This window comes from Mastigoproctus giganteus, chromosome 8 (genome assembly GCF_048544385.1).
Source record: "Mastigoproctus giganteus isolate SK-2022 chromosome 8, ASM4854438v1, whole genome shotgun sequence".
Taxonomy (NCBI): domain Eukaryota; kingdom Metazoa; phylum Arthropoda; class Arachnida; order Uropygi; family Thelyphonidae; genus Mastigoproctus; species Mastigoproctus giganteus.
The window spans coordinates 149,397,776-149,422,664 of NC_143582.1; the positions used below are offsets into that span (position 1 = coordinate 149,397,776).

Genomic DNA, 24,889 nt, shown 5'->3' on the forward strand with positions numbered 1-24,889 from the left:
ATTGTAAAAGCAGACGAAACTGTATTGGTAAAACCAAAACATCACAGAGGACGAAATTTGACTGCTAAGAAGAAATGGGTGTTTGGTGTGTTTGAAAGAGAATCTAAATTCGTCTTCATGAAATTGATAAAAAATCGGAAAGCAAAAAATCTTTTGCGCATTATTAGAAAAGTAGTGAAGAAAAATACTACCATCATAACAGATGAATGGTGTGCATATAGCCATATTACGGCCTTAGAAAAAAAGAAGTACAAACATTTAACGGCGAAACACAAGGAACATTTTGTAGATCCACATACAGGAGCACATACGAATAATATCGAAGCCCAGTGGAAGAAACTAAAAAGTAACTGAAGGAGTAAATGGCAGCTGTGAACGTATGTTGATGGGTCACATTAATGAATATATGTGGCATCAAATTTATGGGAAAAATTATGAAGCTGCTTTTCACAATATTATTACTCAAATTGCGAATAGCTGTTCAGGTCCAACTGTATGATTTGTACTCATGAATTTTTTTTCTGAGAAAGTTTCATTTTGTTCATTTTTATGTTCTTCATTGTGTTTTTTTTTTCTCATTATTAAAAGCAGATTTTTGGAGTTGATGAGTGCTTTTACTGTATTATTGATTTAGGTTTGGTTATGAAAAAAGGAAAAGGTTTCTTTGTTTTTTGTTGTATTTCATAACTTGAGCTTAAATGGTAGGTTAGGAAATAAAAGAAAAGGTTTCCTTGTATTTCGCGACCTAAACTTAAATGTTAGGTTGGGAAATAATAGAAAAAGAAAGAAAGATTCTTTGTATATATATACATACACTGAATAGCTATTAAGGTGCTGATTGACGTTATGATACGTGTGTATCCGCATAAGTGTCTTTAAAAATAAAAGTACAGTAATAAAAAATTAATATTTTATTAATAAACAATTTATGTGTTAGTCCACTCATGATTCTAAAGAAAAGAAAAAAGGTTACGTTACCCCCTCCATTTCAGGAGAGGTTCAAGCTCCCATGGGATTCAAGTGGAGGTAATATGACCTTTTTTCACCATTACAGTAAATGTTAGGGTATGTGCGATTAGGACAAGTTACCATTAGTGCTGCTACAGTGATACTAAACCGATGTTATTGTGTGTTGTGTTTGCGCACCAATCAGCACGTCGTTTGCCACGCCTACCTGTCAATCAGTATATTGTTCTCGACTTTGCTTCGTACCGATAACACATACCGTCTGTTTACCGAGTGAGCAGTGCTAGAGTGCCGTATCAGCAAACTAATTTTCTGCGTAAGTTATCCGAAGTTTCTCGTCGTTCTCGTGCAGGCTTTCTTTACCTTCGCCACTATGTCAACTATTAATCGGAAGCATAGATAAGAGATGTGTGCATATAATAGAAAAATTTAAAGCCAGTGTGTACATGAATGCTTTATTTGAAATATACTTAAAATCATCTTAAGAATTGTAGATCAGTGTACATACTCCTCAGATCTATGTAAAACAGATCATCCTGTTCACTCCTGGAGGAGTTAAGCAAACTGCTGGTATTGTATTTAAGTGACAGTCTATCATACTAGTATTATTTAGCATCACAGAGGGTTAGTCATACCTCAGTGTGATGTGAATCCACACTCAGCCTCTGCTTACATTGGTTCTCAACAGAGTCATCACATATTTTTAAATCATTTATCATTATATTTTTAAATCTTGCATATGTTGCATAAAAAATATTTGAACTTCCCAATTCATTTTGACGAATGTATGGCCTCATTTCCAGGGTCAGTGATGCCCCATTTTTATATACAGTATACCAACCTTACTTTTTCTTAGAGAATTTCAATTATTGGTTGTCTGTACCACTTATCTGGTCTAGTTAAATACTCTGATTTCTTTTACTTGACCCTTTTAACCCTTTCAGTGCTTTTGCTGAATGGGTATGAATTTTCTGCTGTTAGATGGCTCTTTAGAGTGAGTTTTTTTCTTGGAATTTTGAAATTTTTTAAAAATGAAAATTCTGTATATGAATATTAATTTGTTATTATTTTTACTTTGTTACTCAAAATTAGAGTAAAATTTGTTGGTTTGTGACACTTCTATTAAAAAATCAAATCAGTATTTTAAAAATAATTAAAAGAATAGCAAAAAAAAAAAAAATCATAAAAAATGGCTTGTCATTGCGTCTTTTTTTAATCTTTTCTTAATCTATATATATATATATATTTTTTTTTTTTTTTTTTCAAAAATCTTCTTGCATCAACTTTTGAATTTGAATTTCAGAGAATTTCGATTTTTGTAAGCCCAAGTTGGACAACAATGGCTGACTAATGCCATGTCATCCTTCAATTTTAAAAGATACTTTCTTGCTGCCATCTAGAATAAACTGTACCTCCAGGAGAGGGATCTAGAGAAGCATAACCTTAACAGTCCTGCCAACTCGAACCAGTTGGCCTTAAGTTTCTTTTTTTATGGACGTTCTTTGTATGTCATGTTATTACACAAAATAGTGGATCAACATTGTTTAGTACAAAACTGGAGAAAAGACTCATTACACAGTCACATACAGTCAGTTCTCTATAACGTGGTACATGTGTTCCCAAAAATCTCTGCATTATGGTATTTCATGTATTAAAAACAACAGGGCTTATGGGAAAAATAGGGATAGGGACAGAGTACTAAAATAAAAAGTTCAGTCTTGTAAGTAAAACACTAAAAAAAGTTAGAAACCCAATAAAATTGCTAACAGGTTTAGACATCTTAAATTTCTAATAAATAAATAAATATTACAGTAAATATAGCACTTTACCTTGACAAGATATGAAGTTTGTTTGATTGATATCTGTTCACTGTCATTTTTTTTTGGATTGTAAAATTTAAAACAGTAAAAAAGATAAGCAATCAATAACAACAAACACAGGACGCACAAGTGAGACAAGTTTACAAAGCTTAAAAAATAGGAATGACGAGAAGATTTTGAAAATTTATTTATGTTTTTTATATGACTGAAAATTTCATGGAAGGGGAAACACATTTCACATAAATAATAAAAGCCCACCGAATTATAGCTATTGGTATTATGGCAAATGCCGCAAGATCGAGTTTACTACCTGTTTATAATTAGATTTCACTAACTGAAAAACCCAATAAACCGGGAACTGCAAATTGTTTTTATTGTTTTATGGTAGTGACCTCCAGAAATGCATGCCTCACGAAATGTCTATTCGAACAGAAAAATGTGAGCTCCTGAAAACATGAGTCAGCCTATAATATCACGTGTTATTTTGTGAATACAGTGAATGACAACTGTGTGTCTCCGACCAATACAACTACAGTAAATGGGAAATATAGCTCTCACACATTTGCCGTTTGACATTTTTTTATCTTCATAAACTTGTACATAATGCTAAGCAGGTTGCCACGTTCAGCTCAGTACTGGGTTTTGCATTCACCTAGTGTTACTCTCAGACGAAATCGCACGTGAGCCAACATGAAAATCACCTTATACTTGCATTGTTCCCTAATATATCAGTCGCATTGGAGCAAATTCGCAGTGCCAAAATGCCCATTATAGTAGAACTGACTGTACATGAAATGTTACTAACAGCTTATGGGGATGTGGCTCTGTCCCTAGCACAAACATTTTGATGGTTTAAGCATTTTAAAGGGCAGAGAGGTGTAGTAAACAGATCTTGAAGTAGACAACCGAAAATGACCTGCAGCCCTGAATTGGTGGATAAAGTGCGCAATTTGCTAGCAAATGAGTTAAATGTGAATAAGGAAATGATAAAGTCCATAATTACCACAAACTTGGGAAAAGAAACCTTTGTGCAAAGTGTGTTCCATGATGTTTGTATCATTATATAAAGCTCAGATGATTGGATGCTTGCAAGATTTTGTTCAGATAGCTGATAGTGAACTGGGTTCTTAAACAGCATTATTAAACAGTCTTTCCAAAATGGGAACAATATTTGGTGCTTCCAGGATGATCCTAAGGCCAAAACACCAAATGCAGAATGACAAACACAAAGCTCACAAGACCAAAAAAAGTTTGTTTCCAGCAATCACATATCAGAACCATTCTGATCACATTGTTTAATCACAAAGGGATAATCCATAAGGAATTCTTTCCAGAAGGAAGGACTGTTACCACTAGTTACTGAATCAAGCACGTGCAGCCAAATTTGGAACAGTCTAATTGGTGCATGACAATGTGCCTTCTTACACAGTGATCAGTGTGCAGACATTTCTGCCTCACAAACAGGTTGCAGTGCTCAACTACCCTCTTACTCCTCTGACTTCAGCAGACTTTATTCTGTTTCCCCAGGAGAAAGAACTAGAGAAGCATAGAAGTGTGAGAGAAGTGGGGAGGGGAGGTCTACTGTGAGATGCTGCATGTTGAGATTGAAAAGATGCCAATTTAATAGTTTGTGGTATTCAGAAGAATGTGACAGCAGAACTAAATACCATCACAAGAGACCAAGTTTTCCAAGTCTTTTCAAAGCTTGTATAAATGCTGTAAAAATGTATTTGGTCTCTTGGGGACTATTTTGAAGGAAACAAATAAGAAAATATTTTCCTTATCCATATTTTGACTTATTTTAATTCAGCCTCATTACTTTTTGCCGCTCTGTGTATCCATGCTGATATTACATCTGAAATCTCTTTTGGCCTCCTCTGGTGTAAAATCTCTTTACCCCATTATGTCAAATTCATTTGTTGTCTCTGTTGTTCTTTTAACTCTAAATCACTGTTGTTGAAACTAGACTTATTCCAATCTAACTTGCCTAACAGTGAAATAATTTCCCTTCATTTTAATGTACAGGTCTTAGCTGGTTTACGTTTTCTATTTTTGTAGACTCTGGTATAAATGATCAAACTTCTTCCACTTGTTGATTTCATTGTTCTAAAACTCAGTCCTGTCTTATATCTCACAAAAAGGTTTCTTTTGCTCCTGTACTTATCTGAGATAACACTCAAATCTTTAGACGAGATCACATATCTCTATTAGGGATTACCCTGACTTCTAATCTCTCTTGACTTAAGCACATTATAAATGTTGCTTCCTCTGCATCTAAAAAACTGGGTTTTCCCATTCGCTCTTAGCATTTCTTTTCTTCTAAACAACTGCTCATTCTGTACAAGTCTCAAATCCACCCTACCATGGAATATTGTTTCTATATCTGGGGCAACCAAAACTTCACTCAGGCTTCTAGATTCCATTCAAAGGAGAGCAGTTAGGTTAATTAATGACCCATCTCTAACAAAGTCTCTCCACTCTCTGTTTCATATCAGTTTCTGCTGTATGCCTTCTCCGTAGATACTTCCATTGTTCTTCTGAATTGGCTTCCATAATTCCTCTCTTCCAACCAGTCCGAACATTTGCTGCAACCAGTCGTTAATATTATATATTATTATTAGCTAAGTGGTGCAAGGAAGCCTGAGGCTTATGCTGCACCAGCCAAAAAAAAAAAAAAAATCCCCGAGTTACCCTGAAAGAAAGAGAGAGAGTTAAAAGTAGAAGGGAATCACCAAGAAAGAGAAAAATGATGATATCCAACTCAGGACCCTGGGTGTGCCAAGCCCATACTCACCAGATGTGAGCCACTGGGTAAGTCATCATCCTTTTACCCTCCAACTTCAAATTCCCAGAACAAACTTTTCTTCTTCCTCATTTATTCCTTCAACTTCCATTTTCTGGAACAACATCCCTTTATGCATATTTCCTGAATTACAACCTACACAAATTCAAGTCTGATATCAAAAAGTATCTTCTTTCATCTTCTCAACCTTCAACCCATGCTTTGTACTAAGTACTATAGGTCCTGATACCTCTCATGCTTGGGGTTTTCATTAAAAAAAAAAAAAAAAACTGACAACCTTATTTAACTTCATCATTTACACACTGACACTCGAAAATACTAATCACACACCCGGCACCCTTTAAATTTTCCTCACCAACAGCCCTTCAAACTTTTGATATGCCAAAGAAATTTGCAGTATTATTGATCATACCGATATAATTGATACAAAACAAAGTTGAGTTGATCAGTGTGTTTATGAGGATACTTTGGGGAAAATTAATAATAATGTAGATAACTTTAAATGTCACATATAATTTTTACATTAGTAATTTATTTCTCATATCTGCTCGACATTCCTTAACATTTAACAGTTTGTAATTAATGCAATGTTTTTCAGCGGGTTTTTTTTTTTTTTTTTTTTTTTTTTAAGCCAGGGTTGACCATTTAACGTTTTACACTGATTTTATTCAAATCCACTGATATTTGAAGAAATGTGATTCCATGAAAACAGTGTTTTCCACTTAACCTTTTATATATTAGTTATGCACAGTTTGCTATGTATATCGCAATTGTATGCTTTTGACTGTATTTGTTTACTAATGCCTTGAAAAATTTGTTTGATATAAAATATTTTGGCTTTAAATTCTTTTTTTCCTTGTCTGCACATCAAAATGGAAAGGGTTGAATTTCTGACATGCTGCACTATTTTTAATTTTGCAGACTTTGTGAAACAAAAATAAAGGAAATTTTAACAAATTTTAATCATGACAAGGTAAGTGTCTCCTTTTTATGAATATTTATTAAGATGTAATATATAAAATGCTGTCAATATATTAACATGGCCTTTCATTTAATGAAAGGCCATGTTTGTATGATGCAAGAAAGCAAGCTTGTGTAGCATCAGCCAAAAAAAAAAAAAAAAAAAAACCTTCACAGTTCACCCCATCCATACCTTCCAAAATGTTTGTCTAGTTTTTCCATGAATTTATTCAATCCATCCACTTCCACAACAACAGATGGAAGCCTGTTCCAACAATTAACCATCTGCTGGCTTGAAGGCAAACTTCTGCACACCTATCCTCCACCCATCCTTCGTCAATTTGAATTTGTCTTCTCATGCATAGGCTCAGCAAGTGGAAGAATGCCATTAACATTCAGCTTACTCGATCCATTCAAGGCTTCAAACACCTCACACAGATCTCCCTGCAGATGCCTACTCTCAAGACTGCAATTTGCAGAACTGAAGCCTTGATAGGTAAGAGCACCCTTTTGTTCCCTTCATCAGTCTGGTTGCCTTTCTCTGCACCTGTTCCAGAAGATCTACAACCTTCCTAAAGTGAGGCCTCCAGGCCTGTATATACCGTATTTCCCCATGTATAAGACGCACCTTTTTTCGAAAAATTTGGGGTATAAAAACTGGTTGTATCTTATACAGTGGTTGTAGATTTTTTTTTACTTTCATTTCCCACTTTTTTGCACTTGTCTTTGCGCTCATTGTTTCGCACTTGTTACCGGTATATTAGGTTACGTTTTTCCACGTTCTGCCCAGAAATGGCTCAGAAAAGATTTTCGTACAGTGCTGAATAAAAGTGATCCAGTTTGCAAAAGTGAATGGAAATCGTGCTGCTGAACATAAGTTTGGTCCTCCTCCAACTGAGAAAACAATCCGAGACTGGCTACAGGAAGAAGAAACCCTACTGAAAACGCCACAGCAGAAGAAGGCCATTAGAGGCAAGTCAGCAAAATGGCCTAATTTAAAGAGAGAATTGAAGATATAGATTGAGGAGCAAAGGGCAATTGGAATTCCTGTGTCCACAAAGATGGTTCAGCATGAGGCAAGAAGAATTTCTGATGAAAAAGAAGTTACTGATTTTAAAGGAGGACACAGTTGTGCTTCAGGTTCATGAAACGGAATGGACTATGCATGTATACACACACCAGACTTGCCCAAAAGATGCCTGAAAGCTGTGAGCAGAAGGTCCTTGAATTTCATCGTTTTGTCATTCAATGTCGGAAGACACATCAGCTTGAGTTGGGACAGATTGCAAATATGGACAAAGTCCCCCTTCAATTTGATGTCCCAAGTAACAGAACTGTTGATTAGAAGGGTGTGAAAACTAACTGTGAAGACAAGTGGACATGAAAAGAGCCATTATACAGTTGTTCTAGCTTGTTGTGCCGACGAAACCAAGCTGCCTCTTATGCTGATTTTCAAACACAAAACAATGCCAAAAGAAGACATTCATTGAGGAGTGATTGTCCACGTTAATGACAAGGGTTGGATGGATCAGGATGGGATGAAGATCTGGTTTGAGAAAGTTTGGAGCAGGAGACCAGGTGGGCTCTTACGCAAACTTGCCCTATTGGTGCTTGATCAGTTCAGGCACACATATCAAAAAATACAAAGAAGATTGCTGCAGAGCAAAAAACAAAACTTGCCGTCATACCTTGACATCCCAGCTCCAACCACTTGATGTCAGCATTAACAAACCCTTCAAAGCTCACATGAGAGACGAATGGAACCAATGGATGAAGTCTTCTGGGGACAATTTGACACCAGCAGGAAGAGTGAAGAAACCAACTATAGGAGAAATTTGTACCTGGGTGAAAAGATCCTGGGATAATATCAAGATTGAGATCGTTGTCAAGTCATTTAAGAAGTGTGGCAATTCAAATGCTATAGATGGAACTGAGGACGAGGCAATATATGAAGACAGTGATTTGTCATCATACACAGATGAGGACAAGCTAATGGATGGGAATTTTGACAGTGATGAGTTGTATGAATTTTATGATGAATAAAACTTGAGTTCAATAACTTTATGTAATAAATTTTTTTTTCAAATTTCGGGCCCCAAAATTAAGGTGCATCTTATACATGGGGAAATACGGTAGTACTCAAGATGTGGCCTTATACAAAGGAATAATCATCTCCTTATCCCTGCTAGCAAAGTTTCTGTATATCATTGACAAGATCCCATGAGCTATCCTTGGCAGCAGATAGGGATAGGGACAGGAATTGCATGTCTGACTGCACTATTACCCTGGTCCTTTTCATTCTCCACTACCCTGGATGTAGTACCACCCAGTTGATAAGTTACTCTGCAGTTACTGTTACCCATATGCAGTAGCTTGTATTTGCCAATATTAATTGCCATTTCTCAACCCATGACCCAATTTTCCTAGATCTTGTTTCAGCAATTCACCCTGATGACTGTCATTAACCACTCTGCCAACTTTTGTACCATCTTTGATAGGTGGAACAGGACCAGGGTATGTCTGCCAGGGGTAAAAGTTGATGATGTACGGCAGATATCATCTTTTAAGGGCACAAAAGATGACATTGTTGTATACATTGGCACTAATAACCTTAAGAGAAAGCGATCATCAGATTTAATTAACAAGTACAGGTCAATGCAGGAAAAAAGTCTTGAGTTAGGGTTAAATTTGAAAGTGTCTGCAATTCTGCCCAGACATGATAGGAAGGAGTATATGATGAGAGCCTTGTCAATCAATTCGGCCCTGGAGAGATTGTGCAAGGCTCATGGGGTAGAATTTTTTTCAGCGTGACCTGTGCTTGCTAACAGGAGAGACTGCTTCTACAGGGATAGGATACACTTAAATAGAAAGGGTGCAAGAATATTTGCTGATGCTATCGAGGCAGTGTTAGATGGGTTGGAAAATTGCTAGATTGGGGGATTCACAGACTAAAAGATTAATGTTAGTAGCAGGCAGAGGACGAAAGTGATTCTTGCACTGCTTCTATGATAATAAGCAGCAGCCTAGAGAGCAAGTTGCTGGGGACTTCAAGTGATGTGTTGGGAGTTTTATCTCCTTCTGAGTTAACATTAACTCTTAATGTTAATGTTAAAAACATAGTTCAAATTTCTTTTCAACAGTAAAACATCAGTGAATTTTTATTAAAATGCAGACTGATATATCTTTGTTTTGTTTCTTTTAATTTTATATGCGTCCACAAAATTCAAAATCTTAACATCCTAAATATCGTTGTGCTTGTAATGAGAAACACCCTAGAGAGCAAGTTGCTGGTGATTTCAAGAGCTACTGGAAGTCATTATGGAACAAGTAAATACATGGGCTGTGTTAGGGTAACTAAGAGTAAGTACAGATGCATGTATACTTGCATGTACACCAATGCTAGAAGTATAGTAAATAAATTTGAAGTGCTGATCAAGACATCAAAGCAGGGATATCAGGAATGTTGGGATATCAGAGACATGATGTCACGCAGATATAAGCAATGCAGAATTGGAATTTGGGGAGTACAATGTCTACAGAAAGGATAGACACAGTAGGAAAGGAAGAGGGATTGTGCTGTTAGCTAAGAAACACAAAATCTAAGGAAGAGCATCCAGTTGACATGGGTGGACAGTGCAATGTTTGGTCAGTTTGGTGTGACATAAACACTGGGAAAGGGAAAATGAGAGTAGGAGTGTGTTCTAGGCCTAATGAGTACAACGAACAATTCTGCAGAGAAATAGTGGGCCAGTAAATCAGTATGTCTTGTAATGGGGGATATTTTAAATTTCCAGATATTGACTGGAACTTGTGGAACTCGCACATTAGCAAGACTTTTGTGGATTTATTGGAGGATTGTTTTCTACAGCAACATATTCGACGGACAACCAGAGTTGAGGGTAATACTCTTGATCTCATTATCAGCAGTGATGATGCATAAATTAGGAATTTGCATATAAAGGAACCACTAGGTGACAGTGATCACAGTCTACTGATGTGGGATTTACTTAAAGATGTAACTACCATCAAGGGCAGAGGGAAGTGATTTATTTTCGTAAAGGTGCAATGGTCTCAGATAGTATTTGAATTCTATACAGTGGGCTCAACTGATGATGTTAAAAACAGTGAATTCTAAATGGGAGGCATTCAGGGAATTAATCTTGGAAGCTACTAGGCTTTTCATACCAACTAAGAAATACTGTTCAAGATTTAGGCCAAAATGGATGTTAGATGAACTAATGAGGCTCGTGGCAAAGAAGAAAAATGCGTGGGATGCAAATAAATTAGCAGGTCACACAGAGGCCTATGGCAGATATAAGCTAGTCTGTAATCAAGTTGCAAAGGAGGTTAGGCAAGCAAAGCCTGATTATGAGAAATCCTTGGCAAAAGATACAAAGAAAAACAACAAAGACTTCTTTACTTATGTAAACTCTAGAAGGAAGGTGATGAATCAGATTGGTCCACTTGATGTTGGTGGTTTGACTGTTGATGATCCTGCTCAGATAGCTGACAAATGAGTATTTTCATCTACATTCACACAGGAGGAATTCTGTAAGGAAGGGGAGGAAAGAAGTTTATTAAACTCTAAACAGGGAGCTAAATGATTTTGTAATAATGGAGTGCAAAGTGGAGGAGAAATTGTTGAATTTCAGCATAAAAAAGGCACCAGGGGCAGATGAAATCTATCCAGTTATAATAAAGGAGGCAGCACGTAGGTAAGCAAACCCTTAGCCATAATTATGAGGGCATCCTTAGCAACCTGGTGCACTATAGCCTTAGAGTCAGGAGAGGTCCCCATGGACTGGAGATGTGCAAATATATTCCTAATTCACAATGGGGTTTCAAAGGGTGAGAGAAATAATTATAGACCTGTTAGTTTAACTTCTGTTCCTGGGAAAATAACATTAGCGGAGTACCCCAGGGTTCGTGCTGGACCCATCGTTGTTTTGTGTATTTATTGATGATATCGATGAAGGTATTTCAGGCTTAATGTCCAAGTTTGCAGATGATACAAAAGTTGGCAGGGTTGTTAATGTCAGTATGCCTGTTGCATCTGTTGCAGTAGCATACAGTAAAGACAGTATGCTACTGCAACAGGATCTAGAAAACTTTGGCAGATGGGCTGAGAAGTGGCAACTGAAGTTTAACATTGACAAATGCAAAGTACTTCATTTGTCAAGGTTAAACTTCCTTCACGCACCTACTCTCATTTTCTCTTTCCCAGTACTTATGTCACACTACACTGACTCAATATTGCATTGTGTACCAATGTCAGTTGGGTGCTCCTCCTTAGATTTTATTTGTATCTTAACTTAACAGCATAATCTCTCCTCCCTTCCTGTGCTGTCTATTCTTTCTGTACACATTGTACTTCCCAAAGTATTTCTCCCTCAGTATCAAAAACTTTCCTGAAATCCAAGTATATGGTATCAGAATTATTTTTTTCATCCAGTTCCTTTATGACCGCATCATAGTATCCAATAAAATTGGTCAAACAAGACCTCCCTTTAACAAACCCATTCTATTTCTTAACTACTACTGCAGTCTTGTCTAGATGATTCTACAATGTTTCTTTAATCAGTGACTCCATAATTTTTCCTGGAACACAAGTTAAACTATCAGTTCTATAGCTACTTGTGTCTCATTTTGTACCTCCTTTGTGAATTGGGGATACATTTGCCCATCTCCAGTCCATTGGGACCTTCCCTGATGCTAAGGAAGCTCTCATAATTATCGCTAAGGGTTTTCTTACTTCCTTTGCTGCCTCCTTTAATATATCTGAATAGATCCCATCCACCCCAGGTGCCTTCCTTATATTCAACTTCAACAAATTCTCCTCACTTTGTTCTCAGTTATTACAAAATCACTTAGCCCCCTGTTAGAGTTTGATAAGCTTCTGGCATTCCCCTCCTTGAATAACTCCTCATGTGTGAATGTAGATTCAAAATACTCATTCAGTTTATTAGCTACCTGAGCATGATCATCAATAGTCAAACCATCTGTGTTAAGTGGACCAATCTGATTCATCCCTTTCCTTCTTTGGTGCACTATAGCCTTAAATGCTGATGCGTCATAAAAATCCTAATAACCAACCAACCAACCAACCCTTTCCTTCTAGAGTTTACATAAGTAAAGAATTCTTTGCTCTTATTCTTTGCATACTTTGCCAAAGATTTCTTGTAATCTGCCTTCGCCTGCCTAACCTCCTTTGTGACGATTACAGACTAGTTTATATATGCCATAGGCTTCTGTGTTACATGATAATTTATATGCATCCTGTGCATTTTTCTTCTCTGCCATGAGTCTCATTAAATCATCTGATATCCATTTAGGCCTAAACCTTGAACAGTATTTCTTAGTTGGTATGAAAAGCCTAGTAACCTCCAAGATTAAGTACCTGAAGGCTTCCCATTTAGAATTCACTGTTGGTAACATCCTTAGTTGATCCCACTGTATAGAATTTAAAACTATCTGCGACCACTAGTCACCTTTATGAAAGTAAAAGCCCTTCCCTTTACCCTTGATGGTAGTTACGTCTTTAAGTAAATCTCACATCAGTACACTGTGATCACTGTCACCCACTGATTCCTTTATCTGCAAGTTCTTAATGCATGAATAATCAAGTGAGTGCATTGAACCATTGAGGCTAATTATGCGAGCATCACTAGACTCTGGGGAGATTCCCTTGGATTGGAAAAGTGCCAATGTATCTCCCATACATAAGGGTGGCTCTAAGAGTGAAGTGGGAAATTATCGACCTGTCAGTCTGACTTCAGTGGTAGGGAAAATCATGGAGGCAATAATCAAGGGTGGAATTCAGGATCATTTGGATAGAATTGAAATGCTCAAGGATACTCAGCATGGTTTTGTAAAGGGAAAATCATGTTTAACAAATCTGGTTCGCTATTTCGAAAGGGTTACTCACGGTCTGGATTTAGGGAATAATTTAGACATTGTTTATTTAGATTTCAGCAAAGCTTTTGACTCAGTCCCACATGAGTGGTTGCTTTATAAGCTGGAACAGGTCGGAATCACTGGGAAAATCCTTAGATGGATGGCTTCAAAGCAGGAGGCAGAGGGTTGTGATAAATGGCTATTCCTCAGATTGGGTTGAGGTAAGAAGTGGGGTTCCCCAAGGATCAGTATTAGGACCACTGTTGTTTTTAATTTTCATAAACAACATCGATGAAGGGATAGAGGGCGTGATGTCTAAATTTGATGATGTTAAAATTGGTAGAGTAGTTAATGATCACTGTCAAGCTGAGCTTCTTCAGAGAGACCTAGATAGACTTCAGGAATGGTCAGAAAAATGGCAGCTATGCTTTAATCCAACAAAGTGTAAGGTATTACACCTGGGAAACAGTAATCCCAAAATAACTTATTCACTTGGTGGAGTTCAACTAAACCCAGTATTGGAGGAAAGGGACTTGGGTCTTACGATACTGTCAGACATGAAATTCTCTGAGCATTGTAAACATGTTGCAAGGAAAGCCCATGGTGTCCTATCGATGATCTATCGAAATTTTGCAAGTAGAGATAGGGACGTGATAATCCCATTATATAAGGATTTTGTTAGACCACACTTGGAATACTGTGTTCAAGTATGGAGACCGCACCTAAAGAAAGATGTCGAGCTTCTTGAAAGGGTGCAAAGACGGGTCACTCGCCTGGTGAGATTGGCAAAAGGGCGTCCTTATGAAGAAATACTTCGAATATGTGGGTTGCAGAGTTTGGAAACTAGACACCTTAGAGGTGATTTGATTGAGGTGTTTAAGGCTCTGAGAGGCATCAGTAAAATGAATGAGGACGAAATTTTCAAGATTATAAATGATGCTAGAACTGGGGGGACATAAATTCAAGTTCCGGGGAGAAATGTTTAGATTGGACTGCAGGAAGTTTTATTTTAGCCAGCGAGTTATAAATTACTGGAATAAGTTGCCCACATTGGTGGTAGAGGCTGACAGTTTGGGGAAATTCAAAGGTCATCTGGATACTAAGGTCATCCTATGCACTTCCCTGACCCCAAAGGTCAGGGAAGTGCATAGGATAATAGGTTTAATTTCCTTTTTTTTATTAATTATTATTTTTTATTTTATTTTATTTTATTTTATTTATTATTATTTTTTTTTATCATTGTTTTGTTTGTGATTTTTTTTTTTTTGCTTGTGCAGCATAAGCCATTGGCTTTCTTGCACCATGCAGCCATTACAAAAATAATACTACAAATTTAAACATATACACCAACCATTTATAACTGAATTAATAATAAAATAAAATAAAATAAAATGATACAAAAGACTGTAAAATAATATTTACAAAAATATGATTATTTACAAAAAACTAATTTACAACAAAAATAAAATAAAATAAGTAAATAAGTTAAAATGCATTAAAATATAAATTTAAAATCGAAAAAAACACTATTAAAGCTTTCGGAGGTGTCTGCCTCCTTCCTCAGCAATAATGAATATTTAAGCGACACATCCTTAAGTACCAGGTTCACGGCACACGTGGATGACCAGGCGCATACTCGGCATTCCTTTCACTTGTATCAGAACTGGAAGTGGTCTGGGGAAGTGGAAAACTAAAACGTTTATCTCTGGCAAAAACCACCACCTCAAAAAGGGGTGAAGCCTAACTCCCCTGTCTCTGTTCATGCTATTGTTGCCAGAGGATCCAATCCACAGAATCTATGTGCCCGGTCAAGGATGACAGCGTTGTCGGGGAAGATCTGGTGTTGTTTTTCCCAATAGTGCTCAGCAATGGTGGATTTATTGAGCTCTGCAGTCCGTATTGCTCTTGAATGTTCCCCCAGACGGTCCTTGAGATGCCGTCCTGTCTCCCCCACATAACATTCCCCACAATCCAGGCATGTGATCTCATATACGACCCCACTACTAGAATCCTTAGTAATGGGGTCTTTGACCTGTGATACTACTGTGTGCAACCTCCGGCCCGGGAGCTGCACACAGCATGTCTGAAAATCGCGAAGCATCCTCGCAATGCTATCCGACAGGCCCGGATAGTAGGGAACATACACTGTGGTAAGCGGTACAGGCGGAACTACCCGATTGGGCTCTTCCTTTCTATTATATTTATCAATGACCCTCTGGGGGTAACCGCACCTCATAAGATCCGTCATTATTTGCCTAATTTCCTTCTCCCCCTCCTCAGAGGTGCTGCAATGTGTCCTCACCCTACCCAAAAGTGCTCTGGCCACACTATTTTTATGTTGGGCAGTCTGTGCCATCCTATAATGTGTGTACTGGACCCTACACATTGGTTTCCTATAAACCTTAGTTCTAAGTCTTGGGCCTTCCCTATATACCATAATGTCCAGAAATGGGAGGGTACCATCCATTTCTACCTCAGAGGCGAATTTTATAAAGGGGGAAAAACCATTGAGAAACGAGACCACATCTTCCTCCTTCCCCTTCTTTACAATAGTAAACGTGTCATCAACATATCATTTCCACTTACGCATAGGGAACTCCAATCTCGCAAAAACCCTATTCTCTAGTTCCTCCATAGCCAGATTTGCAACAATGCCGCTGATTGGAGAACCCATGGCTGTGCCGTAAACCTGTTTATACATCACTCCTTGGAAAACCAAGGTTGTACTGGAAAGACATAATTCAACAGCACAACATATATCTTCTATGTTTAGGTGGGATCTAGCAGTTAAGGTATTATCCTTCTGTAAAGCCAACTTCACACATTCTACCCCATGTGCTATGGGGATACATGTGAATAATGATATGACATCTAATGACATCATCTCATCCTCTCCGATATCTTGACTCCTTACAAAGTTCACAAATTCCACACTATCTCCAATAACCAACGCAGACCGACCCACAACCGGAGAAATCACCTACGCCAGATATTTAGATAGAGCATATGTAGGGCTACCAATGAAGGAAACTATGGGCTGTAATGGAACATTCTCCTTATGCGTCTTAGGTAACCCATAAAATCTGGGCAGCCGACACCCTGTTGCATTCCAATACTTGTACTTTGGAATCTTTTCCATTTTTAGCCAGGAAAGTAGCATCTTATTTACACGCTGTTCTAAGCTAGCCAAGGGGTTTCTATGGATAATCTTATAAGTACCACTATCACCTAATAAGTCTAACACTTTCTTGTGGTAATCTTCCTTGCTTAATACCACCGTCGATCTGCCTTTGTCTGCTGGTAGGATTATAATATCTTCGTTCCGTTTAAGTTCTTCTAGTGCTTTCTTCTAATAATAGGGTTTTTTCTAGATTGGAGTTCCCTATGCGTAAGTGGAAACGATATGTTGATGACACGTTTACTATTGTAAAGAAGGGGAGAGAGGAAGATGTGGTCTTGTTTCTCAATGGTTTTCCCCCTTTATAAAATTCACCTCGGAAGTAGAAATAGATGGTACCCTCCCATTTCTGGACATTATGGTATATAGGGAAGGCCCCAGACTTAGAACTAAGGTTTATAGGAAACCAATGTGTAGGGGCCAGTACACACATTATAGGATGGCACGGACTGCCCAACATAAAAATAGTGTGGCCAGAGCACTTTTGGGTAGGGTGAGGACACATTTCAGCACCTCTGAGGAGGGGGAGAAGGAAATTAGGCAAATAATGACAGATGTTATGGCGTGCGGGTACCCCCAGAAGGTCATTGATAAATATAATAGAGAGGAAGAGCCCAATCGGGTAGTTCCGCCTGTACCGTTTACCACAGTGTATGTTCCCTACTATCCGGGCCTGTCGGATCGCATTGCGAGGATGCTTCGCGATTTTCAGACACGCTGTGTGCAGCTCCCTGGCAGGAGGTTGCACACAGTAGTGTCACAGGTCAAAGACCCCCATTACTAGAGATTCTAGTAGTGGGGTCGTATATGAGATCACATGCCCGGATTGTGGGGAATGTTACTTGGGGGAGACAGGACGGCATCTCAAGGACCGTCTGGGGGAACATTCAAGAGCGATACAGACCGCAGAGCTCAATAAATCCGCCATTGCCAAGCACTATTGGGAAAAACAACACCAGATCTCCCCCGACAACGCTGTCATCCTTGACCGGGCGCATAGATTCTGGGACAGCAAGTGGCTGGAAAGTCTGTGGATTGGATCCTCTGGCAACAATAGCAAACAGAGACAGGGGAATTAGGCTTCAGCCCCTTTTTGAGGCGGTGGTTTTTGCCAGAGATAAACGTTTTAGTTTTCCCCGTCCCCAGACCACTTCTGGTTCTGGTACAAGTGAAAGGAATACCAAGTATGCGCCTGGTCATCCACGTGTGCCGTGAACCTGGTACTTAAGGATGTGTCGCTTAAATATTCATTATTGCTGAGGAAGGAGGCAGACACCTCCAAAAGCTTTAATAGTGTTTTTATCGATTTTAAATTTATATTTTAATGCATTTTAACTTATTTTATTTTATTTTATTTTTGTTGTAAATTAGTTTTTTGTAAATAATCATATTTTTTGTAAATATTATTTTACAGTCTTTTGTATCATTTTTTTTTATTTTATTATTAAATCAGTTATAAATGGTTGGTGTATATGTTTAAATTTGTGGTATGAATAATCCTAACCTTAGAGGCCTTATTGCAGAAATACTAATACTAATCAGCTCAAGAGTATTTCTCCCTCTGGTTGCCTCTCAAACATGTTGCTATAGAAAACTGTCATCCACTAATTCCACAAAAGTCTTGCTAGTGTGCAAGTGACCAACCACAAGTTCCACTCAATATCTGGAGAGTTAAAATCCCCATTATAAGACATTCTGATTTACTGGCCTACTCTATTTCTCTGAAGAATTGCTCATTGTACTCATCAGATTTGTTAGGTCTATAACACACACCTACTCTCATTTTCCCTTTCCCAGTGCTTATGTCACACCACACTGACTCAACATTGCATTGTCTACCAATGTCAATTGGGTGCTTCTCCTTAGATTTTATTTGTATCTTAACTAACAGCATAACCTCTCCTCCCTTCCTGTGCTGTCTATCCTTTCTGTACACACTGTACTTCCCAAATTCCAATTCTAGACTGCTTATATCTGTGTGACACCATGTCTCTGATATCCCAACAATATCTGCTTCTGATGTCTTGACCAGCACTTCAAACTCATCAAATTTATTAACTATACTTCTAGCATTGGTGTACATGGACGTATACATGCACCTGTTCCTACTCTTAGTTACCCTAACACAGCCCATGTATTTATTTGTTTGCAACATATTAAAGGCTCTGTACCAATGAAGTATACAAATATTACAGCAAGACAACATTTCTAGTTTATTTATAGTCTATGATGCAAAATGAAATCGTAGAATTATATAATATTGTTAGAAATTAGAAGAATTGAGTCATCGAAGAGATCAAAGTCATCAAGATTAGAAGAGGAAATGCATGCTGATATGCCTTAAATTAATCCAGGGAATGGCTTTAAATCTCTGTGATGTTAAGACTAAATTAAGTGAAACATCCAGCAAAGGAACATTGATTACTAGTCATCATTGGTTTATGATGTTTAAGGCTAAAAATATTGCAGCAAGAGTTTTCCTGGGACTGTGATGCATACCAAATTTTCAGTATAGACAAAATGGGTCTATATTGGAAAAGAATGGCTGAAAGAACATACATTTCCAAAAAACTAGAAAAGTATGTCTGGTTTTAAGCTATCTAAAGGCAAGGAAGCATTCCTGCTGAATGGTAATGCAAAACTTAAACCTTTAGTCTACTATTCAGACTCCAAGGGCCTTCAAAGGAGCGTGCAGAACTAATCTTCCAGTATGTTGGAAGTCTAATGCTAAAAATTGATAACAGTCAATTTTTGAGGATGTTTTTCAAACAATTTCCATCAGATATGGAAATATGAAATATACTCTAATAGCAAGACATTGCTTGTTGGTGATTGATAATGCTCTGGACATTTCCCTGTACTTGATGACCTCCATCCTGAAATCAAAGTTATTTTTAGCCACTTAACATGATATCCCTCATCCAGCCTGTGGACTAAGGTATAACGACATTTAAGGCCTGCTGTCTCAGTTTAACATTTCGACATACTGTGAGGGCAACAGAAAGAGGTAGATGGGTGACATTAAGAAAGTTTTTGGAAGACTATAACATTTTAAAGACTGTAAACTATGGGATTTGAAGAAAGTGTTGAAGCTAACAAAGAGCCTGGTGAAAATTGGTAAACAGCTGAATTTAGATAATGGAACTGAGGTTCAGGAATTTATCTGAGAGCCATACAGAAAGAGCTTACCAAACAACAATTGCTTCAACTTCTGTTACAACAGCAAGAAGATGAAATCAATCAGGTGAAAGAGGTTACATAAAAACCCAAAAGGTTCTGTTGCAAGGATATGGCTAAAGGTTTTATTCACTCTCTCTGAGCGGGCATTGGAAATATTTCAAAAACAAGACCCAACATTACATGCTTTTCCAAGATTTCTTTATAATTCATAATGTCCTTGCTTGCTGTAGGGTCATATGTGAGGAGAAGAAAGTAGTAGCTGCAGGACCACTATTAGTCATTTAGTGCAAGGAAGTCACAGGCTTTTGCTGTACTCATCCCCCATATGTTTCCCCTCCTCACATAGGTTCAGCTGATCTTTGAGAATTTTCCCAAGCTATCAGTCTGCAAGACCCACAGAGCTAACTTATTCCAATAATTAACAACTATCCAGTTATAATGAAGGAGGCAGCAAGCGACATAAGCAAACCCTTAGCCGTAATTATGAGAGCATCCTTAGGGTCAGGGGAGGTCCCCATGGACTGGAGATGTGCAAATGTATCCCCAATTCACAAAGGGGGTTCAAAGTGTGACACAAATAATTATAGACCTATTAGTTTAACTTCTGTTCCAGGGAAAATAATGGAGTCACTGGTTAAAGATGTGATACATGATCACCTATACAAGACAGCAGCAATAGTTCAGACACAGCATGCATTTGTTAAGGGGAAGTCTTGTCTGACCAATTTGTCAGACAAGAATGTCACAAAGCAACTGGATGCAAGAAATAATTTTGATATCATATACTTGGATTTCAGGAAAGCTTTTGATACTGTTGCAAATGGAAGACTGCTGTACAAATTGGAGCGGTAAAAGGGACAAAGGAAATAAAGAATGGCAATCTTAAGAGGTTTCGTTAGCATAACCAGCAGCATGCAGGATAGTAAGATGGATAAGCACTGCAGAAAGTGAATGCAACTAAAGCACATTGGGGGCACGTTCTGTATTCTGTTTATTTTTAGTTGCTTATTTAGACTTCATTCTTTTGTTGGCAGTTTGGGTTTGCTTTGTGTAACTGCTTATGTTGCCTTGTTTTTATTTCTTTACTGCACTAGGGCCAGCATTCTGTAGGTCTATTGCATCAGTGGGCTGATGATATTTTGTCAGTTGCTGCATGAATTTTTTTATAATGTTTTAAATGCAGTAATTTTCACAACTGTTGTCCTGTGGTCTTCTGATGAGATAGCACTCTGATTGTCTGTTCTGTTTTTAGTTGTTTCATTTATTTGTTTTGTTGTGGTTAGTTAGTGGCACCATCTTTGTGATATTTCACATTATATGGCCTTGGCATTATCAAGAGGTCACCAGTCTAAATTTGTTCGTGGCTTGCAAATTTAGGCTATGTTTGCCTTTTATTTAAAATGTTTCAAAATTTTAGTATATATTCTTTCCATGGTACTCTTTTTCTCAATTCTCTCTCTCTCTCTCTCTCTCTCCCCCCCCCCTCCTGATTTTCTTAATTTGTTTTAGTTGTATTCACTTTTTTTTTTTTTTTCAACACTTATCCATTTTTTTTTATATATATATATATACAGTCAGTTCTGCTATAACATGCATTTTGGCAATGCGAATTTGCTCCAACATGACTGATATATTAGGGAACAATGTCGGTATAATGTGATTTTCGCGTCGGTTCATGCGCAATTTCATCTGTGAGTAACATCAGGTGAATCCAAAACCTGGCACCAAGCAAAACATAGCAACCTGTGCAGTAATACAAAAAAGCTTATGAAACTTAAAAAACTAAATATCAAATGTGTGATATTTAGCTGTATTTCCCATTTACTGTAGTTATATTGGCTGGAGACACACTGTTTTTTCATTTGCTGTATTCACAAGATATCGTAGGCCAACTCGTGTTTTCGGGAGCTCACATTTTGCAGTTCGAACAGAAATTTCATAAGGCCGTGATAGCGTGAGCAGAGGAGCACATTTCCGGAGGTTACTACCATTAAGCAATAAAAACAATTTGCAGTTCCCGGTTTATTGGGCTTTTCTGTTAGTGCAATCTAATTATAAACAGGTAGTAAACTCAATCTAATTGCATTTACGGTAATACCGATAGCTGGAATTCTGTGGGTTTTTACTTTATTATGGTGAAATGTGTTTCCCCTTCCATGGTATCTTCAATCGTATAAAAATCATAACTAAAATTTCAGAATCTTCTCTTCATTCCTATTTTTTAAGCTCTTTGTAAACTTGTTACTCTGTATCTCACGAGTGCAATTTGTGCGTACTGTATTCGTCACTATTGATTGCTTATCTTTTTTAGTTTTAAATTTTACAATCCAAAAAAAAACGTCAGGGAACAGAAATATTAATTAGTTTGTATATATTACAGTGCTATATTTACTGTAATAATTTTGTATTTATTAGAAATTTAAGATGTTTAAACCTGTGTTAGCAATTTTATTGTTGGGTTTCTAACATTTTTTTAATGTTTTACTTACCACACTGAACATTTTTTTGAGTGCTCTGCCCCATCCCAAATTTTCCCATAAGCCTTGTTGTTTTTAATGTGCAAAATGCCATAACGCGGAGATCTTTAGGAACACATGTACTGCGTTATAGCAGAACTGACTGGGTATATGTATATATATATATATACAGTTAAACTTGTTTATAACGAGCCTGCTTACAACGAGTTCCCGGATACAATGAGTAAACTGAAATATTTTGTTTGGTCTTATAGCATTCGATTCAGATATAATGAATGCATCCCGGATATAAAGAAGGAACATACTGCCATGTGCAGCAAACCAAGTGCTTCTTGTCATCCTTTACAAATGAGGAGAAAGTTCCTATTTGGCCTTCCAAAGAAAGTTCATAAAATTGCCTGTGAAATCCGCTGTCTAGAACGATCAACGTCAAAGCAGTGAATTCTTCTAAACTCTCTACAGCAGCTAGCTATTGTGACATCACCAAACCAATCAGCGAGCTGTAAAACACACCCCATTCCTTTTCCAATGACCAATCGATGGCCGCTGCTGAATAGATAAAAGCAAACCTCCGGAGAGCTTAGATTCATTCGCTGCTTTGATGCTGATTGTTTCGGATAGTGGATTTTTCAGAAAATTTTATAAACTGTCCTTTTAAGGACGAACTCTATTCTCACTTCTAAAGGACAGTAAGAGAAACTTAATTTCAATCTTGGAGCCCGAAAATGTCGAAGAGAAAAGCATTATCGGTGAAGGAAAAAGCCAAAATTATTGAAGAACTGCAGACTGGTCAGAAGAACATAGAGATATGCAAGAAGTACGGACTTTCAACACAGTGGAAAAATAGAGATGCAGTGTTGAAGGCCTGCGATGACAACGTAACAAATGCAAAGAGACTCAAGAAATGCGACAAAGATGACGTTGATCGTGCTCTCCTAAAATGGTTCACAACACAAAGAAATGCCTGTTTACCCCTAAGTGGACCAATCTTAAAGGCTAAAGCAGAAGAACTTGCACGGCTTTTCAACTATGCAGGATTTTGTTGCTAAAATGGGTGGCTTGATCATTTTAAGAATTGGCATAAAATTTGCTATGGCAAAATCAGTAGAGAAGCATCGGCTGTGGACATAGAGATAACATCTACATGGATGACTGATGTGTGGTCGCTTCATTCTGAAGGCTACAGTGATGATGACATCTACAATATGGATGAAGCTGGAATTTTCTATAATGGCACTCCTGACCAAACTTGGAAATTCCAGGGCAAAAATTGCATTGGAGGAAAGTTGTCGAAGAATAGACTTACAGTGGCTATCTGCGCGAATGTGTCTGGAACAGATAAAAGAAGGCTTCTGGTGATTGGAAAGTCTCCCAAACCAAGATGCTTCAAGAATGTGAAACAACTTCCAGTGGCTTATACATTGAATAGAAAAGCTTGGATAACTTCAGATATTTTCACACATTACCTCAAAAAGTGGGACAAAGATCTTCGTACAAAAAAAAATGCAAAATTATACTTGTTGTAGATAACTCCTGCACATCCACAGAAAGTCAACAATCTAAGTCACACAATGCTTGTTTTTTTGTCTCCAAACACTACTGCAGTGCTACAACCAATGAATCAAGGTGTGATCAGAAGTTTCAAAGCTCACGTTCGTTGAAACTTGGTCCTTTTGCTCATTGGCAGAATAGACAAGGGAATTGAAACGAAAATCTCAGTTGTCAATGCTATACATTTTATGAGCGATGCGTGGGAATGCATTTCACAAAGTTGCATTCAAAACTGTTTCAAGAGGCCTGGATTTCAGTCAAAGCAAGATAACGTTACTGGCGAGGAAGATCATATTCCGTTATCTGAGTAGTTGCCAAAAAGGAGTCCAGAGTATTTGAATCAACTTCCAAACGTCGAGAGTTGGGAGCATGTAGATGATCATGTCATAACTTCGGGAGCTCTTACAACAGAAGGCATTGTAGAAACTATCCGAGTAGAAGGTGAAGAAAGTGAAGAAGAAGTAGACAAAGAAAACTCCATTCAGCCTCCATCATATGGAGCAGCTGTTGACAGTGTAGAGAACCTTCGGTGTTTTTTCAAAGCTACAGATGATACTGATGCAGAGTTATTCAGTGCCTTAAGTCTGATCAGAAGAAAGTTGAGACAAAAGCAGAAGACCAGTCAAATGACCCTACATTCGTTCCTGAAAATTGGATAATCACTTTTTGAAACAATCGGCCCTTTTTTTGGGCCAAAAATAATTTCCATACATAGGTTAAAATGTTTTACAGTTAGCAATTCATGTTTGCCCTCTAGTTCTACTTCTATTGTTCCGAATCACCTAACCCGGGTATAACAAGCACTCGGATACAGCGAGCACATCCTGTGGTCCAGTGAAACTCATTATAAATGAGTTCAACTGTATATACAGGGTGTCTCAAAAATATTGGTACAAACGTTTAGGGAGGTAGGTAACATCTAAAGGAATGTGAATCGCATAGGAACCCATAACCGGAAACGTCACCGTAAGTCGGTAGATAGCACTGTTCATCAGTTTGCGAGAGGGAAAATTTCTGGTTTACTCATTCAAGCAGTAGTCACCGCACGAAGAGCATGCAT

At 37.7% G+C, this 24,889-nt stretch overlaps 1 protein-coding gene across 1 annotated transcript in view; it reads left to right on the top strand.

The window, feature by feature from the left end:
* Window positions 1–24,889, top strand: part of PNPase (polyribonucleotide nucleotidyltransferase 1) — a 389,999-nt gene that overhangs the window by 92,627 nt on the left and 272,483 nt on the right. The window contains exon 8 of the mRNA XM_090380364.1: window positions 6,511–6,562. Within this exon, the coding sequence (XP_090236490.1) occupies window positions 6,511–6,562 (52 nt within the window). The remainder of the gene's footprint in view (window positions 1–6,510; window positions 6,563–24,889) is intronic.